This window comes from Bradysia coprophila, chromosome IV, assembly GCF_014529535.1.
Source record: "Bradysia coprophila strain Holo2 chromosome IV, BU_Bcop_v1, whole genome shotgun sequence".
Taxonomy (NCBI): domain Eukaryota; kingdom Metazoa; phylum Arthropoda; class Insecta; order Diptera; family Sciaridae; genus Bradysia; species Bradysia coprophila.
Genome location: NC_050738.1, coordinates 13,638,491 through 13,653,534, shown reverse-complemented (window position 1 = coordinate 13,653,534; position 15,044 = coordinate 13,638,491). Strand labels below are relative to the sequence as shown.

Here is a 15,044-nt window from a genome sequence, read left to right as displayed (position 1 = left end):
TGATGAGTAATATCTGCGAAGCTCGTTATCAGCAATCTTAAAAATAATAATCTAAAAGCCTGTTCGCTTATCAGTCCGTCATAACATCATAAGGCCACGATGGGACCTAATGGTATAGCCAGAACGGAAAATCCTTGTTCCATAAATTTTGTTTTTTATTTTTAAGTGTAAATCAGCGCCTATTCTTGATAACTTGAATTACTGAATTTACCTGATTTACCGATGAAACTACGGAAATTACCTTTTAGTAATTTTGTCAGTAAATCAGGTAATTTAATCGTAAATCAGGCAAATTCGGTAATTCAAGTTATCAAGAATAGACCCTCATGTGACTTCAGTCACACATAGTAGAAAAACCAAGTTTTGTCAACATGAAGTCATTGGCGTAAAATGAATAGTTAAAGTTGAAGATATTACTAGCTACAAGGGAAGTAATTTGCTATCTCGTATCCAGATGAGAAAATTATCCAATGGCTTCAGTCCGAGGTACTTTTACTCTTCATGATACGAGATAACAAATTATTTTCCGTGTATTGTATTGGGTTTTGCCTTATGAGCACGGTTAAGGGTCTTCCCTAAGGGGCAGAAGAGCCTTATTACCTCCGTAGTAAGGTAGAATATTTTCGCTATTTTGGTTTTCTATGCGTTAGGAAGGAAGTAAGTTCACATTTAGCGAATCATTGACGAAAAAGAAATTTCATCACCGATGGCTAAACGTGTTTTGTATCGGATAGTAAATAGAGTACAAAACTTATGATCGCACATAGTTTCAAAAAGTTTCACACGTTGTCGTGCCTGATGAGATCCTCCAATATGTTTGTTTTTCACTTTACAATCACGGGAATCATAAAGCTGAACTTTGAATTTTTTGAAATTAGCGGGACGAAACGGTGTCTTTGGGTCACTTTAGGGAAAACTTGACTTGGACGAATTGTTCAAATTTTGTTATCGTTAACGCGTTTCTGTTTTGACTTTGACAACGAATCTGGCCCTTTTGATATTCTTCTTCTAACGTTCAAATTTCAGCTTTTAGCCTAGCGCTGTGGGTAAGTTCGACTGTTGCATTTAGTCCGTTGCGAATTTCTAACGTTAATAGTGAATCTGTTCATGATGCGTCTGAAATAATTACTTAAACTTGTATGCTCCTGGTCTATGCAATAAAAACTGAACAGAAAATGGTATTGTTGAAGATTCAAGCAGAAATAGAACTATGAAACAAACATGAAAACAGAACTTTGCAACTTCTGATTAGAGATCATTTTAGGGAATTTTAATTCTGAAAAAATTCTAAATAATTCTGAAAAAATCTCGAAGTACGCCCTAATACTCTTAATACGACCTGAACATCCCTGGAATCGAAATCACCTTGTAATTAATTCTTCAAGTCTTGTTTTTTCTCGCACAAAATACCTTCAGATCAGGAATCAACTTATTAACAGGCGCATTTCTGCTGGAGTTCCTTTCTCACTCTAATAAATATTAGTGGACATAAGGCTTTGAAAAATATAGGCATCCCCGTCTGCAATAAGTTCCCGAAAGAAACTATAATCCAAACACACATAATCCCAGTATTTAAAGAAAAAGTGACTTTGAATCTCGTTCATGAAATTGCCTCAATTACAGCTCCTTTAGTCAAAACTAATCTCTGTACAATGGACAGGGTTTATAAAATTGATTCGGTCTTCGTTTTTGTATCTTTCTGTTGATCAGCCAGTAAGCGTCGGAGTCTCAATAAATAGAAAAGCTGGTGCACAAATTGAATTAAACAATTTTATTAAAATATAAATCTTTACGACATCTCAGTAGTTTCCTTAAATATAGTACTTTGGCACAAAATGTAAAAAATATTTTTTGAAATTTTGAGTATTCGCTGTCGAATCGAAACCAATAAATTAACAGGAAAAATTCGCTTTTTAGTGTAATTAAACTAGGTTAATCGAATTTTCTTTAAAAAAAAGACACGCAAACGACATTAGCTTAACGTATAACTAAACGAGATTTGTAAAATGCAAAAAACATCTAAATTGATTGTTTGTTCGAAGCAATAGAGATTCTTTAGAATGTTAGTTTGTTCACGGCCAATTAGCCACCCTAAAATTCATCATGTCGATTTAGGGCTTCTCCAAAGTCCGTTGCCTGCGAGCCAACAAACAAATCGTATTTGTCCATTATCTCGTCCTTTGTCAACATTTCATCAGTATTGGAATCGGCCTCATAAATTAAATGACGAGCTTCAGCTTCAGCATGATCAAAGTCTGGAGGGATGATCCAGTCTTTGACTTCTTCCATATTCATGAATCCATCCTTATCTTTATCTCTAAAATTCAAAAACGTTTCACGTTCATTTTTCACCCAATCCGGTTCCTCTTCACCATCCTCACTACCGCGGAACATATCACCAATGTATTCATCCACTGACAGTTTACCATCGTTGTCTTTGTCAATGTCTTCGATCGTTTCGGCCACAACGATATCACGCATGCGAGGATTGTCTTCCGGATGAAGAAATTCGGCGAATTCTTTCTTGGTTAAATTATCATCACCATCGCGGTCAGCAACACTCCAGCGACGTCTGTCCCGTGTTAGCATCGCTTTGTACGAAAATGTGTCACCTTCCTTATCCAAATCTTTTGGATCCATTTCGTCCATAAATCCATATACTGATTTGCGGTAACTCTGAAAATGTACAAGAAAGGGACAGAACATTATTGTTGGCATTTCGGCTTGGTTCACTGGGAATGCTTCAGTTATGATTCGTAAACATTCTATTAATAGATCAGAAATCTTACGTTGCCGCCTAGCAACGCTGGGAGAATCTTTTTGGATTTTGCAAATTTTTGAAAAATTTGGGACCATTTTTATGTCAATTTGGAAGGGAGAACACTAAACGTCGGAGAACACTCGCAAGACTTTTTAGCCATGCTCAACTAAGCGACGGGGTGTGAACTTTCGTTAGCTTTTTTTTGAAAAACGTAATGTAACTCGGTGATAAATGCTTGTGACGATTCACATAGCGTTTTTCTCAAAAAAAGGCGACGTAAGTTTTACTTTTCGTCATTGAATTGAGCAAAGTAACTTTTTGGGCCTTATAGAAGAATACGGCCGGAATGAGTGTTTCGTCTCGTTATGATCTTTACGACAAAAAAAAACGTCGTCGTAAGCTCTTTACTCGACTTCGCCCCGGTTGGAAAAACCCACGACTGACAAGTCCTAGAAAAAATTCATTTTCTCATTACTCGTACCAAAATAATAATGGTGTCCTAAAAATGGGTGGGCATCCATATGACTTTATGAATAAATTATCTTTCATACCTACTTCAGGGCTGAATCATATTTAACCGATCAAGCATATTTTTCGTTACCTTAATAATAATTCCTATTTAAGACCACCAGGTCGCTAACGACACATTTGACAAACATTTTAAGAACAAATTGAATATAGTTGATATCGGTTCAAAGGGGTCAAACAGAAATTTAAGCCTTCATAGTTATTAGAATGAACAGACAGTGGAGACAGTTGAGAAATATGGTCACGGGACATCGTCTCCGTTATTTAAGACATTTCACATCAATATTAACAAATCAAAGGATTAAAGTTGGTTGAAAAGAAAGAAATTATATCTACTCAACCAAGGCATCTGCCTTGACTCAACACTTGCGGTTTGTATGAATCCTACGGAAAAGGCAAGTTGATGAGAATATCAGGCAAAAAAGAAGGACGTCCATGAACCGTGAAGTTTGAGATCTGAGTTGTCATCTCTTGAATATTTTCTAATCAGATCACTTAACGCGCGCGTAAGACCTTTAAATTGTGAACGACAACGGTTTACAGTTTAGTGTGAAGAACATTCAACAGATCACCCATTGTTATACGCTCGTCTGGACGGTCTCAATAGTCATTTGTGTACCTGTTTTGGACGATTGATTTAAGGCAATTTCGCGGATTGTAGGCCGAACGAAGGGAGGTCTACAAGCGAAAGTGCCTTAAATCAACCGTCCCAAACAGGTGCACATGTGAGTTTTCATGCAGAGGGCCGGAAACCCGAGAAAATTCGAAAAATTGCCCTCATTTTCGGGCCCGAAGCATGAAAAAACATTTTTTCTTTAATTCAAAAATCAGACTTTGTAACTTTCGTTCGCATCTTTATATACGAGACAATTATTTTCTCCTTCCATTGACCTTATTTACTATCAATGCACTGATTAAGGAGAAACTGAGCATTCCCATTACGTTTAGCACATTTCTTCATTTCCCCTTGCTGATGCAATAACATGTAGATTCTGCGCAACACGAGCAGTTTTATTCTCCATACCAACCAAATTCTTCTAAAATATCATTTCGTGTACAAAAAAAACTCTTGCCATCATAAATACAAGCAAATGGTTTTATAATCAGTCTGAGATCAATTTTTTTGTTGTTGCTGCTGCTATATATTCAAATTCCATTTAAATAATTCAAATGAGACCTTTTTATATTCGATTAAATGATGTTTTAGGTACACATGTGTTGGCCGTGTAAATATTCAAAATATTCGATGGAATGTTTTATCACGAAATAGCACACATTAGCAAACATATTGTTGGTATAATCTCTACGTATAGATTAGATACGTAACGTGCCCGCCGAATAGACAGTTGAGTGTTAACCATACGGTTGATATGCTCTTACAGTAGCGTGAGTCTTTTAAAAATAACTCTGTAGGAGAGAAAGACGTAGTAGACTGAATTGAACGACCGACTGTCATGGTGCGTTCGGTATACAATTCACATCGGCTGTTTATCCTTTTTCATTGCCAAAAGAATAAAGATTTTTGTTTATGAAAGTGTACACAGAAGTGAATAGGGAAATTTTGTGGTCATTTAGATTGATCAAAAAATATTATTTTGTCGATCGATTCGCAACGATAATAGTATGTACACAATAAACAAGTGTCCCAGCAAGTTGGTGGCCAAATCGAGAGGTGGAATATCGCAAAACTTTGAAAAAATCGAAACGATTCGCGAAATAAGTAGAAAGTGTTCGGAGAACTGTGATAATGAAATAAACGTTCCAAGACCAGTTTTCCAGCAGCCGCGCAAAGCATACCATCACCACACCAAAGAACAAAAATTAGACAGTGAAACATCCAGTCCGCAGCACCAAGAACTGGTCGAGTACATTCGAGATTCATGGAACATAATATCTGCATCGAATCAACCGACCAACACATACGAGCAATCAGATGATGCAATACAGTCGGTACCTGCAAAACGCATTGTTTATCATGACGCGCCCCCAAGTCCGGTGTTGAAAGATTTTGGTGCTTTTGATTTGGAATCTTGGTGGGGTCGAAGGTATTAAAAATCGGTTGTTGACTTTGTGCTAATTGAAATGACGAAATTTTTTCTTCTTCAGATTATTCAACAACATTACGAAAAGTCTGTGAATTGAACGAATTTGTTTGAATGATATTGCTGTATGATACTCTTCGAAACGTGCAGAATATTCTTTAGCTGGAGTGCTGATTAAAATTTGTACAAATTGTAGTGCCCTAAAATTACCGTGTAGTTTTTTCTCAAGAAAAGAATTTGGATAATTTTTAATAAAAAAAAAATCGAAATCATTACATAATTTCGTTGAACGGTGTGTGTTCGAATATATAACAGTAATGTCGTGCAGTTCTTATCTTGGATCGAAACATTTAAATCAAAACTGGTGATTGACGTTTCTCGCACACATGAAAAACGTTTTCGGATTCTGAACGATTTTCTAATAATTTAAGAGATTTCGTTGCGTAACATTTGTTGATTCGATTGTCGAACAGAAGATCTTTTTGTAAGTGAAAATAACTGACATGTCATTTAGTACGTACATTTACAGAGAGCAACTATACATTTGTGTTAGTCTCTAACTATGTAGTTACCATGATGAGAAATTACGGTTCAGTATGTGTACAAAAAAAACACATCTACTGTCGTCATACGTAAAGGGGAAACAAGCAAGATCAAGAAGCATTTTACTTATCAGTTTACTCTTCACAAATGAACACATAGGACAAACACGAGATTCGATGTCTGTGTAATGATTGAATGAAGCTAATGAGCTGAGTTAGAATACTTAGAATGGTAACGTGAATAATATTGAACTAGCAAATAGAGTTCGTCCAGCCAGTAAATTTTATTGAAATATATTTGTTGTTTTTGCATATATGCAACTTGTTCGTACAATACAGAGGTGTTAAATTTGGACGTTGGAGATGAAGAACAACGAGTTTCTTTGACTCCCGCTGTGCAAAATTAACGCCTCTATGGCTAAGTTGCGTATGCAGCATAATTCAAAGAAAATAGAAACATAAGGTAACTAACTGGACTCAGAATTTGATTACGAATAGTAGGTTACAAGAAGTCTTATAGCACGAAGGAGAATAACGAAAAAAATGACACCTCGATACATTTTTGACGTACGTCTAGATAAATCAGTATTGGCAATGCATATATACCGATCTATCTCGCCCAATGTGAAATTGTTTCAGTTCTTTGATTCAAGTCCCTTAAAACAAGTAGATCTCGCTTACTTCAGTGCTTTATAAGCAGGAATCTTGGTTATTCAGAGTACAAAAATCGAGCACAACCGAGCTAGGATTTGTTCTAAGGAAGTAGACAGTGTTTAACCAGGACATAGTTTAGAACATGTCAGCAAATTCGGTAATTGAATCGAAAATCGAAATTTCCTGAAAATTGCCGAAATGTCGCCGAATTTGATTTTTTGTAAAATCAGTATTTAGTAAATCTAGGTAAATTTTAGTAGATTTCAACAAATCTGGTAAAAGAATTTATCGATAATTTGGCCTGAGTTTAACTCGTGTTTTGTACAACTTTTTCCTCCATTCATATCAACTTGCATACCTATCAATCAATTAACGAGAAACAATTAGGGCAAACAAATTCGTATGCGACAGAGCTTAAATTAATTTGTGATTAACTGGTGGTAATGCAAGTACACATCTTAAGCCTTCTAAAGGCAGCAAGACATACAGTATCGTCATCGACTGCAAAAACAAACAACGAGGTCTGGCTGGTTTTATCTTATCAAAATGTATGATGAAGCTAATGATGCTTCAAACGCTAGGCGATGTTTCAAAGAGAGGAAATAGAAATAGGTTTCCCATTCCCAAAGAGCCAGGTTAACGTTCCAATTTATCCGGCAGGTCTTTGCTGGATGTCTAGCGAGACCAGGGAATTTTTTTGGGAAATTTTATTTGTAAAAATTCCTCAAATTTCAATAGTTTTACATGCTACATGCGTCTAAAACCGTACTTTTCATGTTTCAAGCACTTCTTTCGACGCTCTCCGCATGTAAAATCCATTACAGAACTCGGCTTCGCCTCGGATCAACAGAATTCACACGAAAACTCTTCTTTTCATCGTTTTATAGTCATGTAAAATACTATTTTTTGTCTTTTTCTCTGATCGGCTACGTCGTTTTTGCTATCTTTCAATCTGTTTTTGATGACCCCACCTCGTTTGACACACCATACAAATTGATGGTGTGCGAAGTTCACCTCTAAGGAGCGAATCTGGCACAGTCATGACTATTCGTTACATGCAGTAAAAGGACGCATACTATGATCGCGCGTACCAGATTCCCCGATGCCGTCTTTGAGCCGATTATTATGGGATGGAATATGATCAGACTTAACAGAAACCAAAATTTAGGAAACTTTTGGGAGAATTCGAGAATCAAAATCCTAAAAGAGGACCTGAGCGAGACATGTAGCCAAAACGTTTTCGTTTAGTCAAAAATTCTGACTCAAAAGAAACATGCCATTGCTAACTGCTAAGGAAGTATTTTGATGATCTGCGGTTAATCAAAAAAATTTGTCTACTCGAGTCCGAAGCATTTCAAGGAGACCTTCACAACTAACAATTCACCGTAAAAACGTTACTCACCTCCCAATGAACCTGGTCCGAATTATTTACATTATGCTGTCTCCATTGCCGATCGACATCTTCTTCTAAATAGCGTCGCTGGGTAAATTGGATCCAATTCTTCAGCTCGGACAAATTGATCAACGAGTCTTTATTCTCGTCAATTTTGTCGACAATTATGCTAAAATAAAAAGGAATGCGTTTAAGAGCGTCTGTCGTAATAACTAAGACAAGAAAATAATAATAAAAATTATGAGAATATGACCTCATGCGAGGCGGAAATTTGAAATTTAATATTTTCACATTGGAAAGAATGAAATTGCATTCCAAATATTTATGTAGAACAACAAAGTGCGTGCACTTTTATTGCATTTAGACGTGTAGGCTACAGCAATGATGTGTGGGTACAGCATTTAGTTTCAACAACAAGATTAATCATCTTAGGCGAAATAAAGAACCGCAATCGGTTCAGACGGTTCAAAATGTTGTGATTTCTGTGTTGATTTACAGCAATCGCTACAATTAGTTCTCATATGTGAAGAATGGTCGTGCCGTTTTCAGCATTTTTTAAGGTCAGTCGGGTCAGACCTTGGTTGAGTATATACTTTTACTTGTAGTCAGGACACCTTTTTCATTGATCATATTGTTTAATAGAAGAGGACTCAAACGTCACATTTACGACCCAGATGTTCACAATAAATCGACCCTTCCAGTGAAGTGTTTTTAACCGAATTACAAGAAAATTTTCAAAATATATTCAAAAAAAACCTATTAACTGTGTGCCACTCTCCTCACCGTACCAAATTAAACCTAACCAAATTAAAACTAAAATCAAATTACCCCAATCGTCTGCGGCTCTCTTCTGGTGTCAGTTCATCGAATGTTTTTGCTTCATCTTCGCCGAGGAATGCTTCGTGATCGTATTGTTTGTTGTGTTCTTCATTATCATAATGCTTGGCATGTGACAGGTGATCGTTGTCCAGCACACGTTTCTCGTCTGGTTTTGGAATAGCCGACACAGCACAATTAAATAAGACACAGACAACGGTGAACCAGAAGAAGAAAATCATTTTCTGCAAATTCCGAGAAAGAGAAATTTTTTGTCAGCAAATTTGAAATAATTTTGGCTTCGTAAAGAATGGCTTCCAAAACAGCAAACACAAAATCAAAACGTGGAAACAAATTAACTGCTTGAAATGCTTTATCGATCGATGCGATCGATACACAATTTTCGAGCGAGTAGAATTAACATATATTTCTAAACATTGGAATGAGTGTAATTACTTGGTTCATTGTATTCGTTTAAAACTTTAAATTTGATTTTACGTTACAATTAAACTAAATGGAATTCAAAATAATAAGAAAACACCACTCAATACACACGACAGCCAAACATTCAACTTCGCGGAAATATTTTATTTTAAGATTTTGATATTACTCCGGTATATAATATACAAAACACTTCAATGCAGCGCAACAGTAACAGTACAAATGATGTGTTCTACTCTTATTCGAGTCAAATATTTTTTTTCCGTGAAGAGGAAGTGGTAGAGCGTCGACCAAATCGTACTTTTGTTTGTATAAGACTTAACACATGTGTGGTGTGATATGTTCGCTAGTTTTGCTCTATAATATGTTCTATACGATCCAAATTCAGTCATATGTTTAAAAAAAATGAACAAGTGTGAAGACATAAAATTTGATTTTGAAACAGAGAACTATACTGAACACTATTGACTGCTGTAAGGACCATACCCAATTTTCAAGATTCCATAGATGGAAACTAGATTTTTTTTGCAGATACTCGTCTCATGTTAGTATTTACAGGTTCCGCAAGAGTTTTCTTCTCAAATTAATTGGAAATTCTATTGGTTTGCATTGTTCAACGAATGACGTGGATTTAATGTAACTTAGAATACGCACGAATACACGCAACACAAACGTAATAACCCTTCTCTAAAATTACTGATTACTATTCTGGACTCACTGTACACAGCTATACATTATTTTTTGACCCAGCACATTCCTTCGAGAAAAGTTTTATGTTTCTTTCATGTATTATTCTGTGTTCTGTATGCGACAAAAACTGATAACAACTATAAGTATCTACCAACTTAGAATTACGTTTTTTTATTATGACGAAAAAGGTCGAAAATATTTTGGTTTTCTAGAATCTTCAGTTTTATCAAATTTTAAGTTCCAGAGCGTATTATCATTTGAACTGTGTCCATTCGACTCATTTGTTTCGGAAAAGTAGTAGAAAAGATTCTTTTGAAAAACATTCTACCGAAATCCGACGCATTTTCCAGTGGACTTTTTTTATGTGCCTAGAAAGGTATTCGACCCTAGAAGCCAAAACCACTTTCAAAAAAATTCTTCGAAGCTTGTGTGGCTGGTGAACGGTGATCAAAAACCGTAAAATTGCAATTTTCTTACAAAAATTTCTCCAGTTACACGTGCCGTACAGGGTCGTGTGGGGTATCACACTGAGATCTGCGCAGTTGAAGTTTTCAAGCGAAAAAGACTGAAAACTTTCACTGTTCTTACAGAAGTTTCTCGAGGTTCACGAACCATGTCGTGTGGGATGTCACTGGAAAGGTAATTTTATGTACTTTCGGGTCTCATGGGGTTTGAATGCATATGCGATGAAATATGATCACTTAAACATTTCAACTTCTATTTCATCGTAGATGCATCCAAACTACATAGACCCCTATTTGGCCCAAAAGCACATAAAAATACCTTTCAAATGAAAACTTCAACTGCACAGACCTCAGTGTGGATGCACCAATAATTCCCAATTTTTCCTGAATTTTCACAATTTTCTCAAAAATGTTGAAATTTTCATGAAAATATTTTTGGAAAAAAATGGAAAGTGTGGGAAAATTTTGGAAAATATCTGTAAAAATTAGGTTTATAATTCGATGCTTAGGCAGAAAGCACACGAGCAATTTTGTGTTGATAGGGCCCTGTGGTGAATATCGAATTACAATGGAAAACGCAACATCACATCAATGAAAAATTGCTCGTGTGTTTTCCGCTTTAGGAAAGCAGAAAATCAGAAACATTCTCTGTTCCAACAACAAACTAATCATCAATGTTCAGAATACGATTTTTACAAGGTACCTAACAATGAAGATTTCTTTACAACCAATAGTAGTCGACAGAAAACTTTCCACAGTTTCGGACTATCAAATTTCAATTTTACTCCCAAAATGTGCAATGTTAGGTAATTGAATATGAGTATACTGCGAGAAGAGCAAAAATATCTCGTCTTACGAGCTATGTGCAAGACACAAAAGAACTTTCTAGACGGTTTCTAACCATGGTAAAGTAATTTAATTCCACTGGAAGTGAATGTATAATTAGTTCACTAAAACCAGCTACAATAATAAGTGAAGCTACATGGTTCAAAGGAGGATACGCACTAACTCTAACATCATCCACAGCAACTCTTTCACTTATACAAAAATGTCTCAAACAACAACAAAACACCGGTTGAACTAGAACTCGCACTCAATTTAAAACAAAATTCTCACATCCTTCTGATAATTCTAGTTGCAAATTCATTTAAAATTAAGATGAAACTTACGTCACATGAAATTTGATCCAAACAATCGCGTTTAAACTATCCAAATACCCACAATTTCTAAATAACAATCCTTTTATAAATCACTTCCAACTCATCGAATAAACAATTTCAGTTCGGTGGACGGAATTTCTGTCAAACGAAAGTGACGTTTTCCCACAACAAAAATGTTTCGAAGAAAAATGGCTTCCGGTTGTCAGAGCCATTTCGAAAACTGTGGTAGGAGATACAATTAGTAGATCTAACCTCTTTTTACGTTTGTAGTCAAAGTCGACGGTACGTTCTCTTATTGTGGATTTTCATTTTTTAATATTTCTCATTTTTCCTGCGAAATTTTATACGAATTTCGGTGGAAATTGTAATTAATTGTATGGTCGTTCAGTGGCAAATGGAGTATCACCATAATATCGAAGTTTTCGTTCGTAAAAATACAATTTTTCTTGGCCTGTCCACACGTGGCTCCATTTGCAATGAAAATGACCATTGTTTACAATCGCTTATCCGGCGCTAAAATCCACTAAAATTAACTGTGATTTCTTTACCAATGTTGCAGGCTAAAAAATGACAAACTCCAAGGGTTATCGTCGTGGTACAAGAGACATGTTCTCTCGTCCATACAAGAAGCGAGGTGTTATCCCACTTTCCACATACATGAAAGTGTACAAAACTGGGGATATCGTAGACATTAAGGTGAGTAACTGTGAAACAGCACGTTTTAATCGATCCTTAGCGTACGGATTCAATTCGTCCGGTTAGTTTTGTTTCCGTAATCCAATTGTATCAGTCGATCAGTTTGTCAATGTTAATGGAACACGAAATTTAGGATTCGTCAACAATAGTTTATTGAAGCCTTCTCTAAGCGTGGATAATGATCGGAATGTTAGTGGACAATTGAAAACTGATTTTCGTTGACAGCAGCAAAATTTTCCAATTCACCGAACCGACAATTTTTCTATCGCTTTTGAGGTTACTCAAGCTTCTTTAAGGAATCCATCCATAACAGCACAGTAAACAATTTAACCTGAACAATGGCCGCCTTCAGCACGGGCTCATCCGACCAGATTGATTTTTTTCTACTTTCGACCTTTGTCATTCAAATATCTATTCTCTTCCATCGGCTACCAAACAATGACTTGAGTGATTAGTCCCGAATCTTAAATTGCGACCGTGGATCAATCCATTCTCCTCTTCCAATGTGTGATGTCTCTGTCAACTCATTAACATTTTTGTGTCTCCTCATTTTTTCAGGGTAACGGTGCCGTGCAAAAGGGTATGCCATACAAAGCATATCACGGAAAGACCGGCCGTGTATACAACGTTACACCCCATGCCGTTGGAATCATTGTCAACAAGCGTGTCCGCGGAAAGATTTTGCCAAAACGTATCAACGTTCGCATCGAACACGTACAACACTCGAAGTGCCGTGAAGACTTTTTGCGACGTGTCAAGGAAAACGAGCGCAAATTGAAAGATGCCAAGGAAAAGGGAAAATGGGTGTCGTTGAGACGTCAACCGAAACAACCTCGTCAGGCTGTTGTAATTAAAAATCCACCAGTACCAGTTGCATTGGCTCCAATTCCATATGAATTCATTGCATAAGGCTTGTGTATTTTAAGTGAAAGGCAAATAAAGGAAGAAAAAAAAACAAACAACCCAGCGTCCTGCAGTGCATTTTGATTTTAATTTAATACGTAACTCTTTCGGCCTCCTTAATCGATACGTAAATAACTATTGTTTCAATCTGTTGAATCAGATGAAGTAGTAGATTCGGTAGCTATTCTAATGACATGATTGCCGCCTGCGGAAGGTTATTAAAAACGCTCATAAAATCACACTACTGACGACAACTGTCCATTAAAAGTCGTTCGAAATACTATAAAGGAGTTTTGAATGCAGTGCTCTTTCATTTGAAAACTATTTTATTCGAATGTGGACAAATTAGAGCGAGTGTTACACTGATGTCACTATCTTTGAACTTCCTTGACAACCTCCTTTTTTCCATCATACATCATGTTTTGCTTTTCGAAAGGGTTTTCAAAACTAGTCTGGTATTACCATTTAGAGGCTTCCTCAGTTACTTCGTAAGGGAGATATCAGTCTTTCAACATGCTGAAATTTTGACTTTCTGCTGCTATTGCTCTATGAAGAAAATGTCGACAGCAATAATTTTTACACTGTAAGTCTTAGAATTTGTCCCTCTATCAATTCCAATGTCAGTCTTAAGACCTCAGTGTTTCACAAGCCCTGGCTGACTCTGATGCTGATGCAGTGACCTCGTTGTTGTTGCTGGTGATATTGAAAAGGGGGAGGAAGTTAAGGAAATAAAACTTCATAACTATGTGTTGCAGTGCGAGTTTCTTTTTAAATTAAACTGCCCAATATGTGATTAGGCCCGTAGCGAGGGTGTAGAGTACAGGGTGTCCCAAATATAATAGTACGAAAAGCAAAAAAAAACTTTAGATTGATTTTGGACCTAATTAAAATTCGAAAAAAGGCCAAATTCGGTTTCTACTCTTATTTCACATTATTGTTTTCTGTATTTATACACTCCTCTGGCTTGGATTCGATTTAAAAATTTGATGACTTTTCAATTTCAGCTCGCGTGCCAGATTTCGCCAATAGCTTGAAACATAATTTAAAAGAAAAGGAGGAAAGTGAGGAAAGGACGATTCACTGACCGATTTCTCGTATGATGTTATGAATTCTTTTTAGCCCCGTACGAAGTACGAAAATCGGTTGAGTGGACCGTGAGTTAGGGCCTTAGAAGTGAAAAGCTGCTAGGGCCCTATGTGTATTTTACATAGAACTCAAGTAAATTTAATCCGTTTTTCGTAATTTTTGTTTCATTTGGAAGGTAATCGAACGCCGAATAGAAAGTTGTTGAAAAATTATTAAATTTGGGTCCTTGGACTAAGGCCACTACTAGGGCCCTATGTGTATTTTACATTGAACTCGAGTAAATTTCATTCGTTTTTCGTAATTTTTGTGTCATTTGGAAGGTAATCAAAGGCCGAATAGAATGTTGTTGAAAAAAAATTAAATTTGGGTCCTCGGACTAAGGCCGCTACTAGGGCCCTATGCGTATTTTACATACAACTCGAGTAAATTTCATCCGTTTTTCGTAATTTTTGTTTCATTTGAAAGATAATCGAACAGCGAATAGAATGTTGTTGAAAAAAAAATTAAATTTGGGTCCTTGGACTAAGGCCGCTACTAGGGCCCTATGTGTATTTTACATATAACTCGAGCAAATTTCATCCGTTTTTCGTAATTTTTGTTTCATTTGGAAGGTAATCAAAGGCCGAATAGAATGTTGTTGAAAAATAAATTAAATTTGGATCCTCGGACTGAGGCCGATACTAGGCCCTATGTGTATTTATACTCAATAAATTAAAATTTTAGGGCTATTTGAAATTTTGGTTTTATTTGAAAGGAACGTCGTACGGGGCTTCGTAATTGCGCTATGTGCAATTTCTAAGATGTACACATTACATAATAATTTTACTTTAACTACTTTAACCGGCGCATAGGCTTACGGTCAAAGTAG

The 15,044-nt window shown here is 36.3% G+C and overlaps 3 protein-coding genes across 4 annotated transcripts; 2 read left to right on the top strand and 1 right to left on the bottom strand.

The window, feature by feature from the left end:
* Positions 1-1,750: 1,750 nt before the first annotated feature.
* LOC119086065 (calumenin) lies at positions 1,751-11,641 on the bottom strand. 2 transcript variants are annotated; one of them, XM_037196642.1, is made up of 4 exons: positions 11,501-11,641; positions 8,749-8,981; positions 7,930-8,089; positions 1,751-2,676 (listed from the first exon to the last, which is right to left on the bottom strand). In XM_037196642.1, the coding sequence occupies exons 2-4, from the start codon at positions 8,976-8,978 to the stop codon at positions 2,092-2,094; spliced, it is 975 nt and encodes a 324-aa protein (XP_037052537.1). In that variant the 5' UTR covers positions 8,979-8,981; positions 11,501-11,641; the 3' UTR covers positions 1,751-2,091. The 2 variants fall into 2 exon arrangements, with proteins under 2 accessions (XP_037052537.1, XP_037052536.1); XM_037196641.1 differs by lacking the exon at positions 11,501-11,641 and adding an exon at positions 9,193-9,396.
* LOC119086068 (MAPK regulated corepressor interacting protein 2) lies at positions 4,481-5,611 on the top strand. The gene is made up of 2 exons (XM_037196644.1): positions 4,481-5,334; positions 5,396-5,611. Exons 1-2 carry the CDS (start codon positions 4,913-4,915, stop codon positions 5,424-5,426), a joined length of 453 nt encoding a protein of 150 aa, XP_037052539.1. The 5' UTR covers positions 4,481-4,912; the 3' UTR covers positions 5,427-5,611.
* On the top strand, positions 11,638-13,154 carry LOC119086067 (60S ribosomal protein L21). Its single transcript, XM_037196643.1, has 3 exons — positions 11,638-11,773; positions 12,051-12,187; positions 12,746-13,154. Exons 2-3 carry the CDS (start codon positions 12,059-12,061, stop codon positions 13,094-13,096), a joined length of 480 nt encoding a protein of 159 aa, XP_037052538.1. The 5' UTR covers positions 11,638-11,773; positions 12,051-12,058; the 3' UTR covers positions 13,097-13,154.
* Positions 13,155-15,044: the final 1,890 nt, after the last annotated feature.

Bases quoted from the DNA above. Each gene is read 5' to 3' on its own strand.
- LOC119086068 (XM_037196644.1), top strand. From the start codon at position 4,913: ATGTACACAATAAACAAGTGTCCCAGCAAGTTGGTGGCCAAATCGAGA. The intron at 5,335-5,395 runs GTATTAAAAATC...TTTCTTCTTCAG, and splicing joins GAATCTTGGTGGGGTCGAAG to ATTATTCAACAACATTACGA.
- LOC119086065 (XM_037196641.1), bottom strand. The intron at 8,090-8,748 runs GTAATTTGATTT...TTTTTATTTTAG, and splicing joins GAGAGCCGCAGACGATTGGG to CATAATTGTCGACAAAATTG. The intron at 2,677-7,929 runs GTGAGTAACGTT...GTACATTTTCAG, and splicing joins CGGACCAGGTTCATTGGGAG to AGTTACCGCAAATCAGTATA.
- LOC119086067 (XM_037196643.1), top strand. From the start codon at position 12,059: ATGACAAACTCCAAGGGTTATCGTCGTGGTACAAGAGACATGTTCTCT. The intron at 12,188-12,745 runs GTGAGTAACTGT...TCATTTTTTCAG, and splicing joins GGGATATCGTAGACATTAAG to GGTAACGGTGCCGTGCAAAA.